General features: G+C 33.9%; 1 protein-coding gene and 1 pseudogene across 5 annotated transcripts; one reads left to right on the top strand and one right to left on the bottom strand.

The window, feature by feature from the left end:
• Positions 1–1,101: 1,101 nt before the first annotated feature.
• On the bottom strand, positions 1,102–12,743 carry LOC116337171 (rho guanine nucleotide exchange factor 7). Of its 5 annotated transcripts, none has more exons than XM_031761539.1 (10): positions 12,560–12,734; positions 9,255–9,454; positions 8,973–9,129; positions 8,569–8,837; positions 8,314–8,444; positions 7,918–8,139; positions 7,530–7,769; positions 4,645–4,906; positions 4,077–4,286; positions 1,102–2,402 (listed from the first exon to the last, which is right to left on the bottom strand). In XM_031761539.1, exons 2-10 carry the CDS (start codon positions 9,430–9,432, stop codon positions 1,618–1,620), a joined length of 2,454 nt encoding a protein of 817 aa, XP_031617399.1. In that variant the 5' UTR covers positions 9,433–9,454; positions 12,560–12,734; the 3' UTR covers positions 1,102–1,617. The 5 variants fall into 5 exon arrangements, with proteins under 5 accessions (XP_031617399.1, XP_031617403.1, XP_031617400.1 ...); XM_031761543.1 differs by having other exon boundaries at positions 12,573–12,734; XM_031761540.1 differs by lacking the exon at positions 12,560–12,734 and adding an exon at positions 12,236–12,491.
• A 1,480-nt stretch (positions 12,744–14,223) lies between these two features.
• Positions 14,224–19,557, top strand: part of LOC116336948 — an 18,393-nt pseudogene continuing 13,059 nt past the window's right edge.

The raw sequence follows: 19,557 nt of genomic DNA, 5'->3' as shown, positions 1-19,557 counted from the left end.
AGTCACAACAATTTTTTTTACTTATATGGCTTCTTTTTGTAAAAAGAAAAAAAAACAAAATCAAACTACGGTCTATACAATTTCAAATGTACGACAAAAAATAATACTTTATAAAAAAATATTAAAATAAATTAAATTACAAAAAAAGTTCAATGGCTACTAAATTCTACAACAAAATCATTCTAATTGGTATTTAGGTAATATTATTACTATATTAATTGTAGAAAAAAATGGTGTAATCTCTATTAAATAGCACATTCATCGAACTTAATTTCTCGTTTTTTTTCCATTCAATACATTTTGACAGAAATAGACAAAAATAGCAACAACAAAGTGATACAATCCGTTAATATATATATTTATAGGTTGTTGTTGTCAAATTTCAAAGTTTATTTATAGACGATACAGCTTTTTTTCGTTTTCATTCAGTATTTTGATTCGAGTGGTTTTGATCCTTTGGAGTATTATGTTTTGGTTTTTAATCTTATTTGTAGAGTAATATATCCAACATCCCATTCATCAAAAAATAAATAGATAGAATTGAGAGAAAACTTGTTTGCAAAGCAATTTCAATTTTTTAAATAGCACAACAGCTGTATTGGCATCATAATACAAGATAATCTCATTGGTATATTTTTCGAGCAAATTTTTGAAGCAGAGCCTGTGTGGTTTCAGGTTGCACTCGATTTGAAGATTAATACATTTTTTTCGGCACTTATCAGCATTAGGTGACGATTATTAGTGAAAGAGCTCTTTTTCTTTGTGAAAATAAAATGACTCCAAATCTAACGTAAAAAATGCCGTTGAAAAACTAGATTATGTAATTGATATTTTTCTGGTGTTGAATTGTTTGCGTGTAATCAGAGACTGCTTCTCGGAGCAATGAATGTAAGGTGGAGCGTTTTGAGGAGCTGGAGGAGCACGGCTTTTTTGAATTATTTTTTTAACTTTTAATATTTTGTTCCTCACTGAGGAGAACTGAGCTCCACCCCGCATTTATTGCTCTGAGAAACAGTCTCTGGTCATAATATCTACCCTCCCTGTCCAGTTGTAGAATGCATTCAAATTCAGCTCACTTTGTATTATTAAAAACTCATTCAATCTCGGTTGGTAAAAAAAGTTTAATGTGTGCGGTCGGTAAAAAATAGTAAGCTCATACATTCCAGTTGTATAAAAATAAATAGATATAGCAAATTATTGATCACAATACGATGAATGCATGTCGATTTCTCTCTCTCTCTCCCCTTCTCTATTGGATTCCGACCGACGATGGCACTTAAAATATTGTTTCGTATATTTACAATTAAATGAACATAAAATGGGTTCAAAAACAAGTAAATTAAAATAAACCGAGCTTGAGGAGTAATCTATGTATACGTATATACACAATGGTTACAATTATAATATCTGAGTAAAAAAGGTTGAGATGGCAAACAATTATAGTCTTATTTTTTTTGTTCATATATAAAGCAGACTAAAAGGAATAATAATAAAATCAAGTTTGTATATAAAATACAATATTTTCCTTTCAAACTAAGTTTTACCAGAAAGTTTCAATTTCAGTCGTCGAAATGCCATCGTTCGCGTATACAAAAAAAAGTGTTTTATATCAGTTTTCTAGTCATATTGATGAACTTTCTTCCACTGTTTCAGCATAAAATTGCCGCAACACCATGTGGCCGAATGTCGTTTGGATTTTCTGGTTTGGTCACCATCCGCATAAATGTCGTCGCTGAGTAAATGTGGTGTTGATCGTCGTAAATGCACGTGATTTGAATCGATTGGGCGTATCATATCGCGTGATGGTGCCTCAAACGATCGATTCGTGCGTCGATCATATAGCCCGTATGGCATTGGATCATCACTTAAATCGGTATCATTTGATAAACGTCTGCCAACATTTTGCATGTACACATTTTCTTGTGAATTTTTTACAATTTTTACGGTTTGTTTATTTTTTCGATGCGGTAACAACGGTGTCATATAGACATTTTCATAATGTGACGATGCTCCTTTAAATTTGCTGGCCAACGTTTTTTTATTGGGATTGATTGTTTTCTCTTCGGACACTGAACGCCATTCGGGCGAACGGCTATTCGATCCGATCGAATAACGGTACGGTGAATTTGAGACACTTGTTGGCGCCGAAATATTTGGTCCTCCATTCGCATTTAGCGACGATACCGACGATGAATACAAATTAAAATTATTCGGACTTGCTTCACGCCATATGTACGATGAATTTAGGCTGTTGCACGACGTATTGCCCGTTCGATTGTTGTGCATGTATGCGTTTGATGCGCACGATGAAAATGACAGCTGTGGATTTGATGTTGAGTAATTTTTTGTGGTTTTCAGCTTTCCACCCCGAATCGGTAGGCAAGGCGTCCATGGTTGCAGAGCTGCTTATGTTTTTTTTTTATAATTCAATTTGTGGTTGTGGTGGTGGTTGTTGTTGTATTGGATGTGACAAAGGTGGTGCATGTCGGGTATTTTATATATATAAATGTGTCAATGTGATCATTTTTGTTTGTAAAGTTTTAATTTCAATAAGACTAGGAAGTTTGTTTCTTTTTTTATTGATTTTGTACGGTTTGTTTGGAAGAAAAATTCCGTGCAACATTTGGATTTTTGAGCCAATAAAATGAAAAACGAAAATATCTCAAAACATAATCAGAAGGATGTATTGGATGAATGTATGTGTGTTAAATTTGAATTTCAGGGTTATCAGATTTGAGATCAGATGTTTGACAAATCAACAAGTCATGTATTCAAATCAAATAAATCATTTGACGTGAGCAGCTCAAATCAATTTATTTGACATATTTTATGTAATTTAATTTGAAAAAACTTAAATAAAATCATACACATTTTTTGACATCTCATTCAAAATATTTCCTGGATTGTTCATCGTATGATTTGATTTGAGTTGGACCAAATCAACAAAATATTTGACAAATCATTGATTTGAGAAGTTCGGATCAAATAAATCACTTGGTTTGAAACGTTTGCTGATGAAACACTTGATGACGGAACAGAGATGGAATGCGATGGTATGAGGTCGAGAATGATGTTTTAATTTTTGCGTTGATCATTTGATTTGCCAGACTTTTTTCACAATTTTCAGATGTTTTTTTTTTTCTAATTTCCCAAATTATGGTGATTCCATGATGAATTTTGATATTATTATTTTTTTAAATTATTAAATGCCAATTCTTTCAACCAATTTTAATGATCAAATGTTCAAGTGTTACAATTATGGGATGATTTTTTTTTCTTTCGATAAATCGCTTGCATTTGAAGCGTAACGCCTCAAGCGTTATTAATACTGTTCAAAGGATCGATAAATTGCGTAAACGTGTATTTTGGTTGTTTTTTACGATCACAAGACAACTTTTGATGTGGGTATATCGTTAGAAATAATGTGCCTCTGTCTTGCTTTTGTGGGGATTATTGTGATTACTATTCATTTGACATAACCGTTTGAAAGAAAAAAGTTTTAAAATTCACGAAAAACATATCAAATGTAAAGCAACTTACAATAATTCCCCATTAAATTTGGTTTAAAACATAAAAAATAATGCCAAAACCTTTAAAATAAACTTTCCATTACAAATTCCAATTTTATTGCTGTTGTTCAGTTGGTTTCCTGAACTGTTTTCTATGTGTTAGTAATTTGACTAGAATTTTTTTTGTTTGTATCATCATATAACCACATACGTGAACGAAAAGAAGAAAAATGAACCAAAAAACCATTCCCATTTGCATGCATTGTTTTTTTTTTCGTGAGGAATATGAATGTGGGTGCAATGTGTGATGACAAAAAAAAAATGTGGCAATATATATATGAAAAATTGATATTGAAGAAATGTTTTGGTATGTGTTTGTGTGCGTTCGATATGTTTTGATTTATTATGTAAAATAATGTTTGATGAAATGTATCATGAGAAAAAAAATGTGCCTTCATTCATTATCAATATCTCTACATATATAAAAATATCAAACCATAACCTAATTTTTTTTATCAAAATATTATTCGAAATCTAAGTTCAAAAGATAAATGTATGTGAACTAACCTGAATGCAAGGCATTTCGAGTTGGATTTTGATATGCAGTACAGTAAGCTTCGATAACACGCAAAACAAGAGCATCTTCTTCATAGGTTGGTTGGATTTTTTTTGTATTGGCCAAAACAGCACCGTTGCTTGCACCGGAAGATGAATTGGAATTTATCAAAGTTGGACGTAATGGTGGAGATGGACGTAAATTCACAATACTCCAATTGGCTGGGAATGGAGAAAATGGATTATTACATTTTAGAATTTAAAATCGATGCCATTCAGAGGTTAGAATGAAGAATGACACTGTCAGCATTATATTAGACTAGATTATCGAAGGAGATAAAATTCAGAGCTGTTATTGGCACCACAAAGTCCGCAAAAGTGCGAAATCTATTGAGTTCCCGCACCTAATCCATGCGACCTTTCAAGCGACGCACGTGAAATTCTCCGTGGACCGACTCTTACAAAAAACGTGCCTCCGTGGTGCCCATAACAGCTCTGAATAAAATGATATTCTTCAAAAGACATCAATGATCCAAAAATGTGCCAAGGTCTCAATAAAATATAAAACAAATGGTCACACCTTTAACACTAATCTTTGGGCCTGGTGCCACCGGTTGGTCTGGTTTCTCTCGCAGTTGTACGTGTTGTTGTAGAATCGGATCGATCATTTGTTTGTGGTTTAATGTGGCGGCGTTGATGCTGTTGTTCGGGCTGCTGTACTGATTGTAGCTGAGGTGATGATTGAATGACAGGCTGCGTTTGTGCTGTGATGTTTGTTGCATTGTTGCCGATGTTCCGCGACTCATTTGTCCGATGTTGTTGATTGTTGCGTGAGTTGCTGTCTGTAAAAACAAATTTGATATCACGATTAGTGCTGAATAATGATTGCTTTTTCAACTATCTAACTGATTCTCCTTTTATTGAGGAGTTTTCAAAAAAAGAAATACCCTTCCCTTCACTAGGTGTGCGGGAAAAGGTAAAAAATCTTAGCCTAAAATGATATTCAACATTTTGTTAGCTAATACAATTTGAATGCTTTCTTTTCGATTAGTAAACTAATTATATAATTTAATCGTGCTGTATGACTGCTTGCATCAGTTTACTGATTATTTTTGTATTTGAATCAATTTAATAAAATCGCAAAGGGGCTCAGGCTGATTACGATGATTGATGATATGCTTAGTTAGTTTGCTGAAATAAACAAATGAAATACATGATTTGTTTATATATAATCAAATGATGATGAGAGAATGTAGAGATGATTTTTGACAAAAGAGAGATAGAAAGAAAACTCAAGCAAATAAAAACTCGTGGCAATGAGAAAATAAATAAAGTGCACTGAAATGATGTGTTTGATTGTTTGTTAACAACAACGACAACAATAAAAAAAAATATGATATGCCACACAATAACACACACGTTTAAAGAGACAATTGAATCTTGCCTGAACCCCTGCTACCATTATCAACAGTTGATTTGTGTGTCGTTTGTATATTCGCTTTCATGCGTATAATGTCATTTAACATGCCCGTTGGTAGTTGCTCTTTTTTCCACCAATGTGCATACAGCCCGGTTTTGTACATGGCCAGCGATCCATGATGCGCATCATCGTCATCCTTTCGTTCCGTCGTCGGTGGTTCAACACTTTGACATCGTGATTTGCGTCGAACTGTATCCTGACTTGATGAAAGTTCAAACATATTCTTGGCGGCTGCCGAATCACGATTTAGTTCACTTTCTGATTCTTCATTGCAACCGTACTGACCGCTATCATGGCCACTGTCCGCAAATGGTATATTATCAAAATGTCCAAATACGTGTGAGCTTTTTGAGTGCATCAGTCCGTTTAGCCGTTGTTCGATGTCGGGTAAAAACTGTTGATCATATTGACTGCTAGCATTTGGTATTGGTGTTTCGGGTGTTAATTGAATCGTATAACTGCCAGCCATACCCGAATCACTTGAACGTTGACTAACGCACGGTGATTCGGTGCAACAACCACATTTTTTCATCACATTTTTTGGCATCGATTTGCCATCGTTTGATTTTGATTGCGCGTCATTTTGTAAATTTATCATTTGCGAACTGGTGCAACGTTTGATGTTTGTCTTCAAATTCAGCTCTCTGCTCAACGTTCGATTCGCTCCAAACATGCTGGGTGGCTTTATGACATGTTCGGAGCCACGATTATTTTGATTTGCTGCTGATTCATGTGAATTATAAAGCAATTCGACGGACAGTTGATCGGGAGCCGGTACAAGTGGAGCGATGTCAATCGAACTGGAATGGGTTGCTGTTGAAACATTTGAATGTCGATTGTTGTTATCATCATCATTAAATTCTGAATTTTGTGATGTACTCTCTGCATATTTCAAATCGATCTTATCTCGGTACGATGGAATGAACACTTCGGTCAGCGATGAACAATTAAAACGATTACCAACAAATAGCGTTGGCATACTGTGTCGTTCATCCATTGCTGTTGCCGTTAGACCTTTTCGACTTAACTCCATTTTATCGTCTTTAATTTTCATCGATTCATCCAAATTAACGAGATCTTCACATGCCATATTTGCTCGCAACGAACGTTGATTATAGCTCGATAGTTCTGACTCCTCCGATGGGCTACCTTTGTTCATCGAAATCATTTCGTCATCGTTTTTTTCATCAATTTTCGATCCGATGACCATTTGAGCGGTTGTTGTATGCACAATACTATTTACCGCCGACATTTTTCGACGATCAATCACTACTTTTACCGGTTTTGAATAATACTGCAACGAATCCCTGCTACCAATATCACAATCAATGGCATGTGCAAAAATGATGCTCCCATCGGAATCACGGACAACGGGCATTCGACCCAAATTCGATTTTGAACTGTCTAAATTCGCAAATATTTCACGTGTACAATCGGCATCAATGCCATTGTCAACAAAGGTGCCCGTCGATGAGGTGAGGTCGGACTGTTTACTGACCGCATATTTTACAAAACCAATCGAACTCGTGGCCGATGTATCACATGCATCATTCGATTCCGATTCTTGACGCGAGAGATCACTTGATGTACAAATCGATTGGCGTCGTCGCATCGATGTTTGTCGATGATGTCGACGCAAACGAACTTTTTCGGTATTGAATCGCCGATGGAACTCTGGATACAATAATGCTTTTACAACTAATCGATGCATTAAACCATCGTTAACCAATGCTTTGAAGTGATTTGTTAGACTTGTATACGACGCTGTCGAGGGATATGTCTTTGGTGGATAAGTTATTTTATAGTTTGGAACACCGAGACTATAAAAACACATCGATGTGCGGGCACAATAACCACGTATATCGAGTAAATTCTCTTTCTGTTTTTTTTTTTTTAATTTTTTTAACCATTTTTATGTAATTTTGAAAAAATAAAAAGTTTTTCTGTGAATAATTGAATGCCAGAAATAAATCGGAATTACTTACATGAATTGGCGATGACATCGCTGAATTGCTCATCATATTTTTCAGTGATTCATGTGACTTTGGTTTGAATGAGGCAATCGGATCTGGTGACAACAGTTCAACCCATTTATTTGCTTCATTTGGACCCTGACATACGGCTGTTATTCGTTCGATTAACGGTCCACTGATTTCGAACGCATTTTTTATCGTCTCGGTGTCTTCCAATCGATTCACATTGATTCCGGTTAATGGCAATTTCCCCTGAAAACAATAAAAAATTAACTTAAAAAAAAAACTTTTGAAAATTGAACAAAGAGAAACTTAAATATAGATTGGCATCATCCATTTTTAAATAAAGTAATGAACTGAAAATCGATTTTCATCAGAAAAAAAAAGAACCAAAGTTTACCTCATAAATGAAGGCGCTCATCCGTTGGCTTACAGATAGGATAAGCAGTGTATGGGGAAAGAGAACAAAGTATCGATCACGATGGTCTGGTCCAACTGCAACACTTCCCATATGAATTATATCACCTAATGTACTCAATTCTTGACCTTGCCAATTTCTCACTGGTCCAGTCAACACCTGCAACTCTAACTCCTTTTGACGTCGTGTCGCCGAACACATTGACTGTAACAACAAAGTAGCGTTAGTTAATCACAAACATTTCATTAAAAACTTTTCTCATTCATTTTAAAGTTCCCGATAAGATAATATTGATATTTCCATTACGTCAATTTAAAAGTTAAGACCAAACAGTATTGTGACGGTATCAAATGTTTTGCAAATTGCGACCAAACTTACCGCAATATCCTTATAAATGGATATACTTCGTTGTGTATCACCACGATCTGGGTGGCCGGATTCCATGTGCCTCTCAAGTTCTTGCAACATGGCTGCATATTTATCGAGCCGACGGAATGGTTTTGACAAACCTATACAAACAAATGTTCATTTCTTCATTATTGGACTTGGAAAATCGAATTTTTGATTTTCAATGAAAAATCTTGAAAAATTGATTTTTTTCTTCAGTGAAAAATGTGAAATCAATGAACTTGCCTGTAGTTAACACCAATAATCCTGGCGACGCGGCTCCTTGACGTTCCATATATGCCTCAAGTTGTTCGCTGTGCTTGTCTAAAATAACAATTGCACGCGGATGGGCTGCACAATATGCTTGATGAATGCATTTCATTGTGGCTGCCTTTGATAAAAATAGTTTTCCGATACGGTCATTGCTATTTTCCATTGCTGTCAGTAGTTCTTCGTGTGTTTCAACAACTTCCACAAAATTTCCCAACAACTGTGCATATTCGTCGGCAGTCACGCTGCAAATAACAATAAAACACGACAAACATGTTCATTAAAAAGTTTTGTTGGTTTTTTTCACATTCATTTGCAACAGTGTATTTGGTTTCATTTCAAAATTGTGTATGTGTATCCAATTTCCGTTGACTACTTACATTTGACTTGATTGCAGTGGTTCTAAAAAGTTTTCAAACAAACCGCGAATCTCAGCTACGTGAGCTCGTTCACTTTCCAGTAAATCGTTGAGCACGACTTGTCTGGATTCTTTTATTTCCTCCGGTTTACGAATTTCTTCGTCTAATGGTAATGAAGCTGTGAAATGAGCGTGTGAGAAATAAAAAGTCAGAGAGTGAATATTAAATTACATCAGGATATTAAATGTACGGAAACTTTTGTACATTACACCGCATTTTTTACTTATTCCTGTGTTCATTTACCTTTGTATTCTCTGACGTAGTTGCTTGGAAACCATCCCGTCGTACCATCCAGGGTACCTTCCCACCAACCGCCATCCTCTCGTTGTGTCACCGTTATGATATCGCCTTTTTTAAAACGTAATTCATCATTGTTTTCGCCTTGAAATGAATATTCCGCTTGCACAGTATACGATTCCATAGTGCGCGTTCGTTATTTCTCTCTAACAAAATAAAAGAAACAAACAAACAAAAACGGTATGCCAAAATGAAAACAGTGACTATTTTGAGCTTGTTTTGCTCTAATAACCATACATCTAAGAATCAACAACTTTTTTCTTAGAAGAAACGAAAATAAATCAAATCATTTCTTTCTAAGAAAATCTACTTTTTCTCTATCTCAAATTTTCATTGGGATTTTCACGATTTTTGTGGCGCTCATCTATTATTTGTGTATTAAATCATTTTCACACATGATTACATAGTCTCAATTAGTCCGATATGGTGATTATTAGTCATATCGGTGCAAAGTGCAGTCGGTTTTTTGTCTTTTCTAATTACTCAGTACGTTGTTTTTAGCCACTGCAAGTGACAAATATGTTCGTACTTAATAAATGCATCCATAAAATATTTGCTCGTAATTTTGTTTGAATGGAAACCATTCCGAAGAAATATTTGGCACGCGAATCTACAAATATATATAGATAAATATTTGGTTGAAATGACTCCATCGCAAATTTTTTTAATAACAACAATGAACGCACATTTTTTGTTTTTTTTTTTTTTGCTTCCTCTATCACCATTTAGGCTGTCTTGTCTTTTGCAGCCATTCTCTATGTATACATATTTATCTTTCATTCCGTCACACACATTCCCAATTCTATTTTTGTTAACTTCGGCTTTGACTCGTGCATGCTATAACTCTGTTATGCCTAAAGAGTCACACATGCTTGACACTCAACTTTAAATATGAAGAAATGAAGCGATTTTGTGAGCGCAGTTTTACTGTACTATACAGCCTGTACATTTCATTTTTGTCTATATACGAATAGCTATTATACACAAGGGAATGCGCTGTCGAGCAGAAGGGAAATGAATTTTTTTCTTTATTTCGTTCTCGTTTTCAATGTTCAATATTTTCACGAAGAAAAAAAAAACCATTGCATTTGTTGACTGTTTGCATATTTGCTTAATTAATGCCATAATCACCTTGTTCACACAGCGTTTCAATCAGAGCATTTGAGCTGATTTTTAGCTCAGCAATTCACAATATCTGTTTTTTTTTTTAAATCACTTCAATATTCTTACGGTTGATGATCATTCAAAACAATAAAATTCCACAAATCCATCGATTTAAATGACCATGAGCAATGGCTCAACACACTAAACTGCCAATTTTTCATAAATTAGCCACGAAAATATCTTTAGAATGCAGAAGAAGAAGAAGATAAACTCAATTAAATTCCGAATGTTCACAGTGTATTAAAACTGGCCCCCGTTCATATATCCGATCGGATGACTTTGACGAAATCAAACGTTTTTTTTTTCCTCTAATTTCGTCAGCAAAACGATGTGTTGCTGTACCGTTTTTCTCTTCTCTCGTTTTCAAATCAGACGCGATCAAGTGCCGTATATAAACTGATTTTCTTCGCTTTTATTTTCCGCTCGTTTTGTTCGTCCGCTTCGATTCGGTCGTGTACATGTATGCCAGAACGTAAAAAGAACGCGAGCTTGATGTGCCTCACATTGAGCAAAGTACCGAAAACATGTTCGGATATAATTATCGGTGATGGTGTCGCACACCGATTTGCGGCGGCTTATTATGTACGGCATCGCTTGTATCGCTTGTATCGCTTGTATACGACAACATTCGTTTTTTTTTCCTGTTCGAATGGTATATGCGGTTGTATTCAATGGGCTGTTTATATTTTATTAATAATTATTAGTTTGAACGAGAACAAACAAATGCAGCCGAAAGTAGCGTAAGGCAAAACAGTTGAAAAAGAGATACAAAATAGAAAAAAATGGATCTCGACAAAAATTGTTGGTTTGATGCCAGATTCGTGGGGCTTAGGTGTGGAATGAGCGCAAAAAAATTCGACGACAATTTCACAGCCGCCAATAAATCAGAGTGGTTTGTTTGTGGTACATGTATGAATCTCTATTTTAATTCATCAGAAAAAAACGCAAATCAGAAACCGTTTTGTTTATGTCTTTTCAATGTTCATGTTTGTCATTTAATATCAATTTTCGGGTAAATTTATTACGCCTAATGGCACATTTGCAAAATCTAAGGCATGTTTGGACATTTAGAGAAATTTTAGAGATTTTGAGAGTGATTTTCTTGTGACAAGAATCTTGTCGCACCCGATTTTTATTTGTTTAGTCATTCTGGAGGTGAGTCATTAAAGAGCACAGATTCTACTAAATCAATGTTTGGCACGTTCATCTGGTATTGTTCATGTGTTTGCTCGTGTGAAGCATATGTTACGCAAATCGAATTAGCCTGATTTCTTATTTGGACCACCAAACACGTCATGTTATTAGCGACCAGATGCTTCTGGCAAACAATGCGCAATAAAAACACACGTCTTTGAAAAAAAAAAAACCAAAAACATTTGCATATAAGTGGTAAGTAATGGATTTAAATTGGAGTTCAACACCTCCGCAATCGCTACAAAACAGTAAACATTTGATTTTTTGTACATATTTGGCTGTATTTCTATTCATTTATTATTAAGCGATATCTACATTGCCTGTGGCAGTTTTGAAATTGAACAAAGAAACGAAACACATTGGATATCATTTGGTGCAAAGTGCATCGCTGCACAATGCGTTCTGTGTATTTCTGAGAATTGTCATTTGGATGTGACCAAGCACATATGTTTCATCAATGAGAATGCCACTTATTTGCCATACAACTGGCGATTGTACAACGTTTTGTATGTTTTTAAGACGAATCCATTTACATATACAAGTTGCCTGAAGAGAGACAATCTACTCACTTGTATCCTTTTTGTATGGTGTGTTCACTCAAAGTGATATGTGTTCATAGTCTCTTTTTTTACTGAAACACGCCGACAATATACAAATATAGAATCGATGCCACAGTCAAGTTCAGGAAACAGAAAAAAATGCGCACACGAAATATTTTCACCAATATAAATACGGTTTGCATAAACAAAACGACGCTATAAGGCAATGGACCTTTTATTTTGTTTATTGAATCAGCGTATTTGATTCATCGGCACAAAATCCATTTATTAAAATATAATATAAACAAAAACGTTTTCAATCTATTCTAATCGACACCATGCAATTTTTCTTACTTTTACAACACACTTTTTTCTTTATGCGTAAAACTCAGCAGATGTAACACAAAATAGAAACGATGGAACATTTGTTGTATTTTCTATGGTCTGTTTTTTGTTGTGTTTTTATTTTCGTCACCTTTTTATTCTGAATCGTGATTGAAATGAAGTTCACTTTTTTTTAGTTTATGCGTATGTGTCAGGAATTGTCAAGAAACGAAACAAAGCTAAACGTTTCATTTTCCACACCATTTCAAACGCTTAAATGTCAAATAAATCAACAATACAACTTCAACGCTCGTACACAACAACAAGTAAGAGCATTATTCAAGTCGTTTGATTGACGCGCATTTTTTCGAATGAAATAGAAAAGCCACAACACATGTAAATTGGTAGTTGATTCAATATTTTGGCCACCAAATTGAAAAAATTGCTATTTTCTAAGCTTATTGGGGAATTATATTGTTAAATTGTATTTTTTTTCTAATTTGGTGATAACAACATTAAATTTATGAGGAATGAAAAAACAAGAAAATAGAAATGTCGTGAATAAGTATAAATTGGTAGAAATTTATCTATTTGGAGAAAATGTCCATGCAGAAAAAATGATTGGTTTTAAATGGTTATAGATGGCAGATCCCAAAATGTTCTAAAATAAACACACGATTTTCTGGAAAAAAACATGCGGTGAAATTGTCTTTTTACAGCAAATAAGACAACAACGGAAATTTTCTAAACAAGATTCTAAATGGGAAATGAAATAGATCCACACGAAGAATATTCTTCTCACATGAAAATAAATCCATTGAAATATTATTCAATGATGTTTATTGATTCTTCTCAAAAATGAATGAAAATAAACTCTCGATGAAGAAGTGATGCTTGAGATGTTCAAACCTTTGGATGCGATACAGTGCCCAAAGTCGAATTTACATTGAATTGACAAAAATAACATTTCATATGAATGTCAACATATTCGTTACAAAAATGTCAAGTGTTTTTCCATATAAGGAGATCTAACAGATTCTGGATCGTTCTGAATGTTATTTTGTCAACGGAAAAAGTGTTGAATATTCAATTCGCTGATGAAGCCGATTTTATTCCTTTCTCTTTTTATTTCATGTTCTGTCTGATTGAAACTTCAACAGTATTTGTTTATGCACAACATATACTAACACAAATGATATTTATATTAATGGAGAAAGCAATCGGTGACATACAGTTGAATACTTGGTTCAATAACACCATACTCTTTGGTGCATGAAGGCATGTAAATGTGAATATACACTCTTTCAAATGAAACAATATACTTCTACTCATAATCCAAAAGATTCATTTCACTTGATGCAAATGTGTATGTGTGATAATCCTTACCGCCAAGAAATCGTATCCAAGCATTCATTAGTCAGCAGATTTTTGTGGCCCTTTTCATTTAACACATTCATACACATGTTTATCGAAATACTAATACTTTGTGGATATAGTTTAACGAGATAGAGACAAAACGATTCCATCATCAGAACCAAGAATTTAGTCTTGTGCAACGATTGCTACACGACAGAACAATTTTTTATTACAATAAAATCTGTGGTAAATCAATTTCTCCAATTTGAAAGTTTTCAACGTTTGAGATAAATTTCTTCATATTGTGAACTCAATTTAAGGTGTTTTAAATTATTTAATTAGATTATTTATCGGAGTTTCACGTTTCACGTTCATTCCACAAACAACGTTTGAATCTTTGATGACAAAAAAGAAGCGGTACCAGAGTAAGTAATTTTGATTTCTAGAATTGAATAATTAAAACTAAGAAAATTTATTGAAAATCATGATTTTTTGCACAAGTGAACATTTTTTTTTTCAATCACAAAATCACATCAAATTTAAATTCACAGAAACTCAAATATTAATTTGAGATAATGATTACATCATTTTTTCCACCATATTTTCAACGAGCATTGTGTTTTCAACAACGTTTTTTTTTCTTGCTTTCCGACCTCTATAGTTTTGCAAACAATAGAGCTTGAAAGAAATCCCAAAATGTTATGTGAAATTCACATAATGTGCCACATCTTATCCGCTTTATTTCAAAATTAGTAAAATGTAGTGATCTGTTTTCCATGTCACATTATTTCTTATTTTCAATTCCTTTGCAATTATAAAAATAAAACAATATGGCGGTGAACCTCAGTTTGAATCAAAAGTATGGTGGAGTTTTATCCTGTGCTCTTATTAACTACTTTATACAACATCAAAGTGAGGCAACATTTTAAGTCACTAACACAAACGCAGAAGCGATTTCACAACAGTTTATTGTGTCATCCGCTTCATTTCCAAGAATTTATGCTCCAATTTATTGTTGATATTCGAGGGAAAAATTCTGGATAGTTCTCACTGTTACATTGTTGACTTGACTATTTTATAACAAGTATGCATTGAAACACCAAGTCATTCGAACTTTGTCAGTTATTTAAAGATCATTCCTTGAACTTGCCGCACATCGAATCAAATTTAATTCACCGAGAACAACAGTGAGTTATTTATTCAATTTGTAATTTTCTACTACTTCAAGACATTTTTCAAATATGTTCAACATTTATATTTCGAACATTTTACGTACTCAATGAAGTCATTTTTTTCTTTGCTTGGTGACACAATCATCACATCATACATACATGAGAATTAAAATTAGACTTATAACAAAAAAACTAATTTCAATATTTGTTGAAAAACTGTTCATCACACACCATTTTCCAGTAATTCGGTGTTTTGGTTTTAGAAAATTTATTTATTTTTCCATATGCAATGATATTTTCTGAAAGTATGTTCATAGTTGACAATAAATGTTTTAAATTGGTTCGTCATATAGGTGAAAAAGCTGAAATCAAGATGTCAGTTCCTGGAAATGATGGAATGGAAAAACTTATTCCTATTATCAACGAGCTGCATGATGCCTGCACAAAAAATGGTCTAAGTTTGGAATTGGATCTACCGCAAATTGCTGTGGTTGGAAGTCAGTCCGCTGGAAAATCGTCAGTTTTAGAAAATATTGTGGGAAGGTAAGCGTTGCCTGTAAATTAATAAATTGAAGAAAAAAGCACTTAAATGTAATATATTGTAATGCATCAGTTAGCATGACTTCATTAATTCATTTTTCTGATTCAAACACAGAGATTTCTTGCCACGTGGCTCGGGTATCGTTACGCGACGCCCACTGATTTTGAAACTGACCAACGAAAAAAAAGAGAAAGGTGAGACAATGCTGTTTACATTTGAAGTATTTACAATAAAATCATGTTTTTTATATATTTTAGAATATGGTAAATTTTTGCATTGTCAAGACAAACGGTTTGAAGATTTTGATGAAATTCGTGCAGAAATTAAAGCCGAAACTGACCGTACAACTGGTACGAATAAAGGCATTTCTGACGATCCAATTAATTTGGAAATTTTCTCGCCACGTGTACTGAATTTGACACTGGTTGATTTGCCGGGAATAACCAAAGTTCCGATCGGTGATCAACCGCCCGATATTGAAAAGCAAATTAAAGCAATGATTTTCAAATATATCAGTCAAAAAAACTGCTTAATATTGGCGGTCACCCCAGGGAATACTGATTTGGCCAATTCGGATGCGTTGAAATTGGCACGTGAGGTAGATCCAGAAGGTACTCGAACAATCGGCGTGATCACAAAACTAGATTTGATGGACAAAGGCACCGACGCTCAAGACGTTTTAGAAAATCGAGTTTTTCCACTGCAACGCGGCTATATCGGCGTTGTGAATCGCTCACAAATGGACGTTGAAGGGAATAAAGATATTCAAGCCGCACTGAAGACAGAACTGGATTTCTTTGTAGATCATCTTATAATCACATGGCTGATCGTTGCGGTACGTCATACCTGCAAACGGTATTGAATCGGGAATTGACCGAACACATTTGCAAATCGATGCCAAATTTACAGGAAGAACTGCAGAAGAAAATTACATTATTTGAAGGTGAGGTGGGTAAATTCAAAGGTCTGCTTTTGAACAATTCCACCGAAATGCGACATACGATTTTTGTGTGAGTATTTTCTTTAAAAAATTTGTTCATTACACATTGGCATGATAAAACGTTGCTATTTTAACAGTGTTGCCCAAAAACTTTCGAGCGATTTCAAAAATAGCATTGGAGCATTTGGTCAAGAATCTGTGGAAACAGATAAACTGTCGAGCGGTGCCAAAATCAATCAAATCTTTCACGAACGGTATGTGAATGCAGTCTTCCAATTTTATTGGATATTTTCTCAAAAATTTGTTTATGTTTAGATTGGCAGAAGAAATTGCGAAAATCGAATACGATGAAGAAAACACAATGGATGAAATCGATATCACCATCCGTAATATTCACGGTATTCGTACTGGCCTTTACCAACCCCCGTTGGCTTTCGAAATATTCACCGAACAGCAAATCGGAAAATTAAAATCACCAATTATGCTCATCATCACTTTGGTGATTGAAGAATTGAAATCGGCCGTGCGAAAATGCACTCAAAAAGTATGTATTCATATGAAAAATATGTTTGAAGTAGAAATTTAACTAATTGATTGGTTTTAAGATCATTTTTCCGAAGTTACGTGACTATCTGCGAAAGGAGATCATTAAATACGTCGATAAAAACACAGATTCAGCCATAGCAGGTGTTCTGGCTCTCATTGACATCGAAATGTCATACATCAATACAAAAAATCTGGTTTTTGATCAAGAAGACAAATCTGTCAAAGAAGACAAGTCTGATAAATCTGAAAAAGAAGAAGAAAAGTCCTCAATCAAGAAAAAGGAAAGTGCACATCACGAAGGGGCTCGTGATATATTCAACAAACTGAAAATATACACGGAAAACGTGAAGCAGAATATGAAAGATCAGGTACCAAAAGCGATAACGTGTTACATCATCAAGGAACTGGTGAAATTCATCAACGAAGATGTGGCTCTCAAAGCTATGTCCATTCCAGTTGATGAATATGTAAGTAGTACTTGTTTTATTTTTAGTTATTTAACGCTAAACCAAAGACTTTTTTAAATTTCTAAATGAATTTAACCATCCACTGTAAAATGTCTCATTTTTAGCCTGAATATCTGAAACTGAATGAAATGGACAGAGCCAAATATGTTTCGAAGTCAAAAATGCTTGTAGCATGCAAAGAAGCTCTGGCAGCCATTCGTAAGTATCCATTTTTATCTTTCAGCTTTTAAATTCGAATATTAAATTTACATTTTTAAATCAAACAGATGATTTGTACGAGCAGACAAATGCACTTGGCACCCAAGATGGCAACAAAAGCGGAAAATAAAGAGTTCATGGTATGTATTTTTTGTGAGAAAATTCAACTAAACAAGTAAACACTGTTACATTTGTTTAATCAATTTTCATTTTCCGTTAGATAATGAAACTAAGCGACTCGTCAAGGACCGCGACTCGCAATCACCGCTTATTCAAAAAGCAAATGCAACAAAAATGAAGATAACCAGCTTAAAATTAAGCAAAAAATTAATTTTTCAACATTTTAACTCGAATTCTACAAGAAAAATTCAATTCTTGATATTTTATAGTTTTTTTAAGCCACTCCAACCTTTTTTAAAACATTTTTATTGATAATTGATAACAATTTCCACTTTATTATTCTAAAATGGTTACAAGCATTAAAATGACATCGGACCTTTTTCATATTCATTGATGAACTTTTGAAATGAGCTCTCTAGAATAGACTTTCTACAATAACAGTTGAAATAAAAAAAACACAATGCCATCCACGAAAACGGGTATTTATAATAAAAGAAAAAACATGAAATCCGCATGAATGTCCGTTAAATTTAGTATAAGAATGATATGTCTCAATGTCAACTCCTTTAATAAATAATACCTGAATGGTTTTTATCTCCTTGAATGATGGGAAAATATTTTTGTGTTTATTTCTGAATCGCGATAATATTTCCAATCATCCTTTTTGATGACTTTATTTTTCTGCAAGCTAAAACTGAAATATAACATATTTTTGTCAAAAAATACCAGCTATGGAACTTTGATCAGGTTATTTTTGTACCCAACATTCGTGTCGTTTTGAAGTTCAAAAAAGTTCGAAATGCCTGGTAACCCAACAGTCCAACACTGATAACATAACAATAGGCTGTAAGTTTCGAAATTATCGATATTTGAAAAGTTGGCCAGCGTAATTGTTTGACTCAATTATAAACAAGATAAATATGCTAAACAGAATTGAGCTACAAACAGCTTTTTGTCCATAAATATAAATTCGATGAAATACAATATTATTCAATGATGTTTATTGATTATTCTCAAAAATGAATGAAAATAAACCCTCGATAAAGAAGTGATGTTTGAGATGTTCAAACCTTTGGATACAGCGATACAGTGCCCAAAGTCGAATTTACATTGAATTGACAAAAATAACATTTCATATGAATGTCAACATATTCGTTACAAATATGTCAAGTGTTTTTCCATACGAGTATAATGAGGTTCTAGATCGTTCTGAAAATTATTTTGTTGAAAAATTGTTGAAAATTCGATTCGCTGATGAAGTCATTGTTTACTCTTTTCTCTTTTTGTTTCATGTTCTGTCTGCTTGAAATTTCAACAGTATTTGTTTATGCACGGCATATACTTACGCAAATCTAAACATCAAATGGAGAAAGCGATCAATGTAACCTAGTATTGCACTGTATGTGTTCAATAACACCATAATCTTTGCTTCATGAACGCATATAAGTGCGAATATAAATATACACGTTACATACTTTCACATGAAACAATATAACTCTATTCACAATTCAAAAAATTCATTTCACTTGAAGCAAATGTGTATGTGTGTATGTATAAGTAAAAAACACTTCTTTGGAAGTTCTCACTGTGACGCAATACTGCACATTAAATCTGAAAATGATCTGATATAAATTTTCAGTGACGCTTGCAATCAAATACACAAACAATTTTTATATTGCGTTGCCTCT

This window comes from Contarinia nasturtii, unplaced genomic scaffold (genome assembly GCF_009176525.2).
Source record: "Contarinia nasturtii isolate CC-2019 unplaced genomic scaffold, AAFC_CNas_1.1 Cnas_scaffold_220, whole genome shotgun sequence".
In the NCBI taxonomy this organism is placed as follows: Eukaryota; Metazoa; Arthropoda; class Insecta; order Diptera; family Cecidomyiidae; genus Contarinia; species Contarinia nasturtii.
The sequence above is the reverse complement of the archived record's forward strand: the minus strand, read 5'-3'. Positions and strand labels throughout refer to the sequence as shown.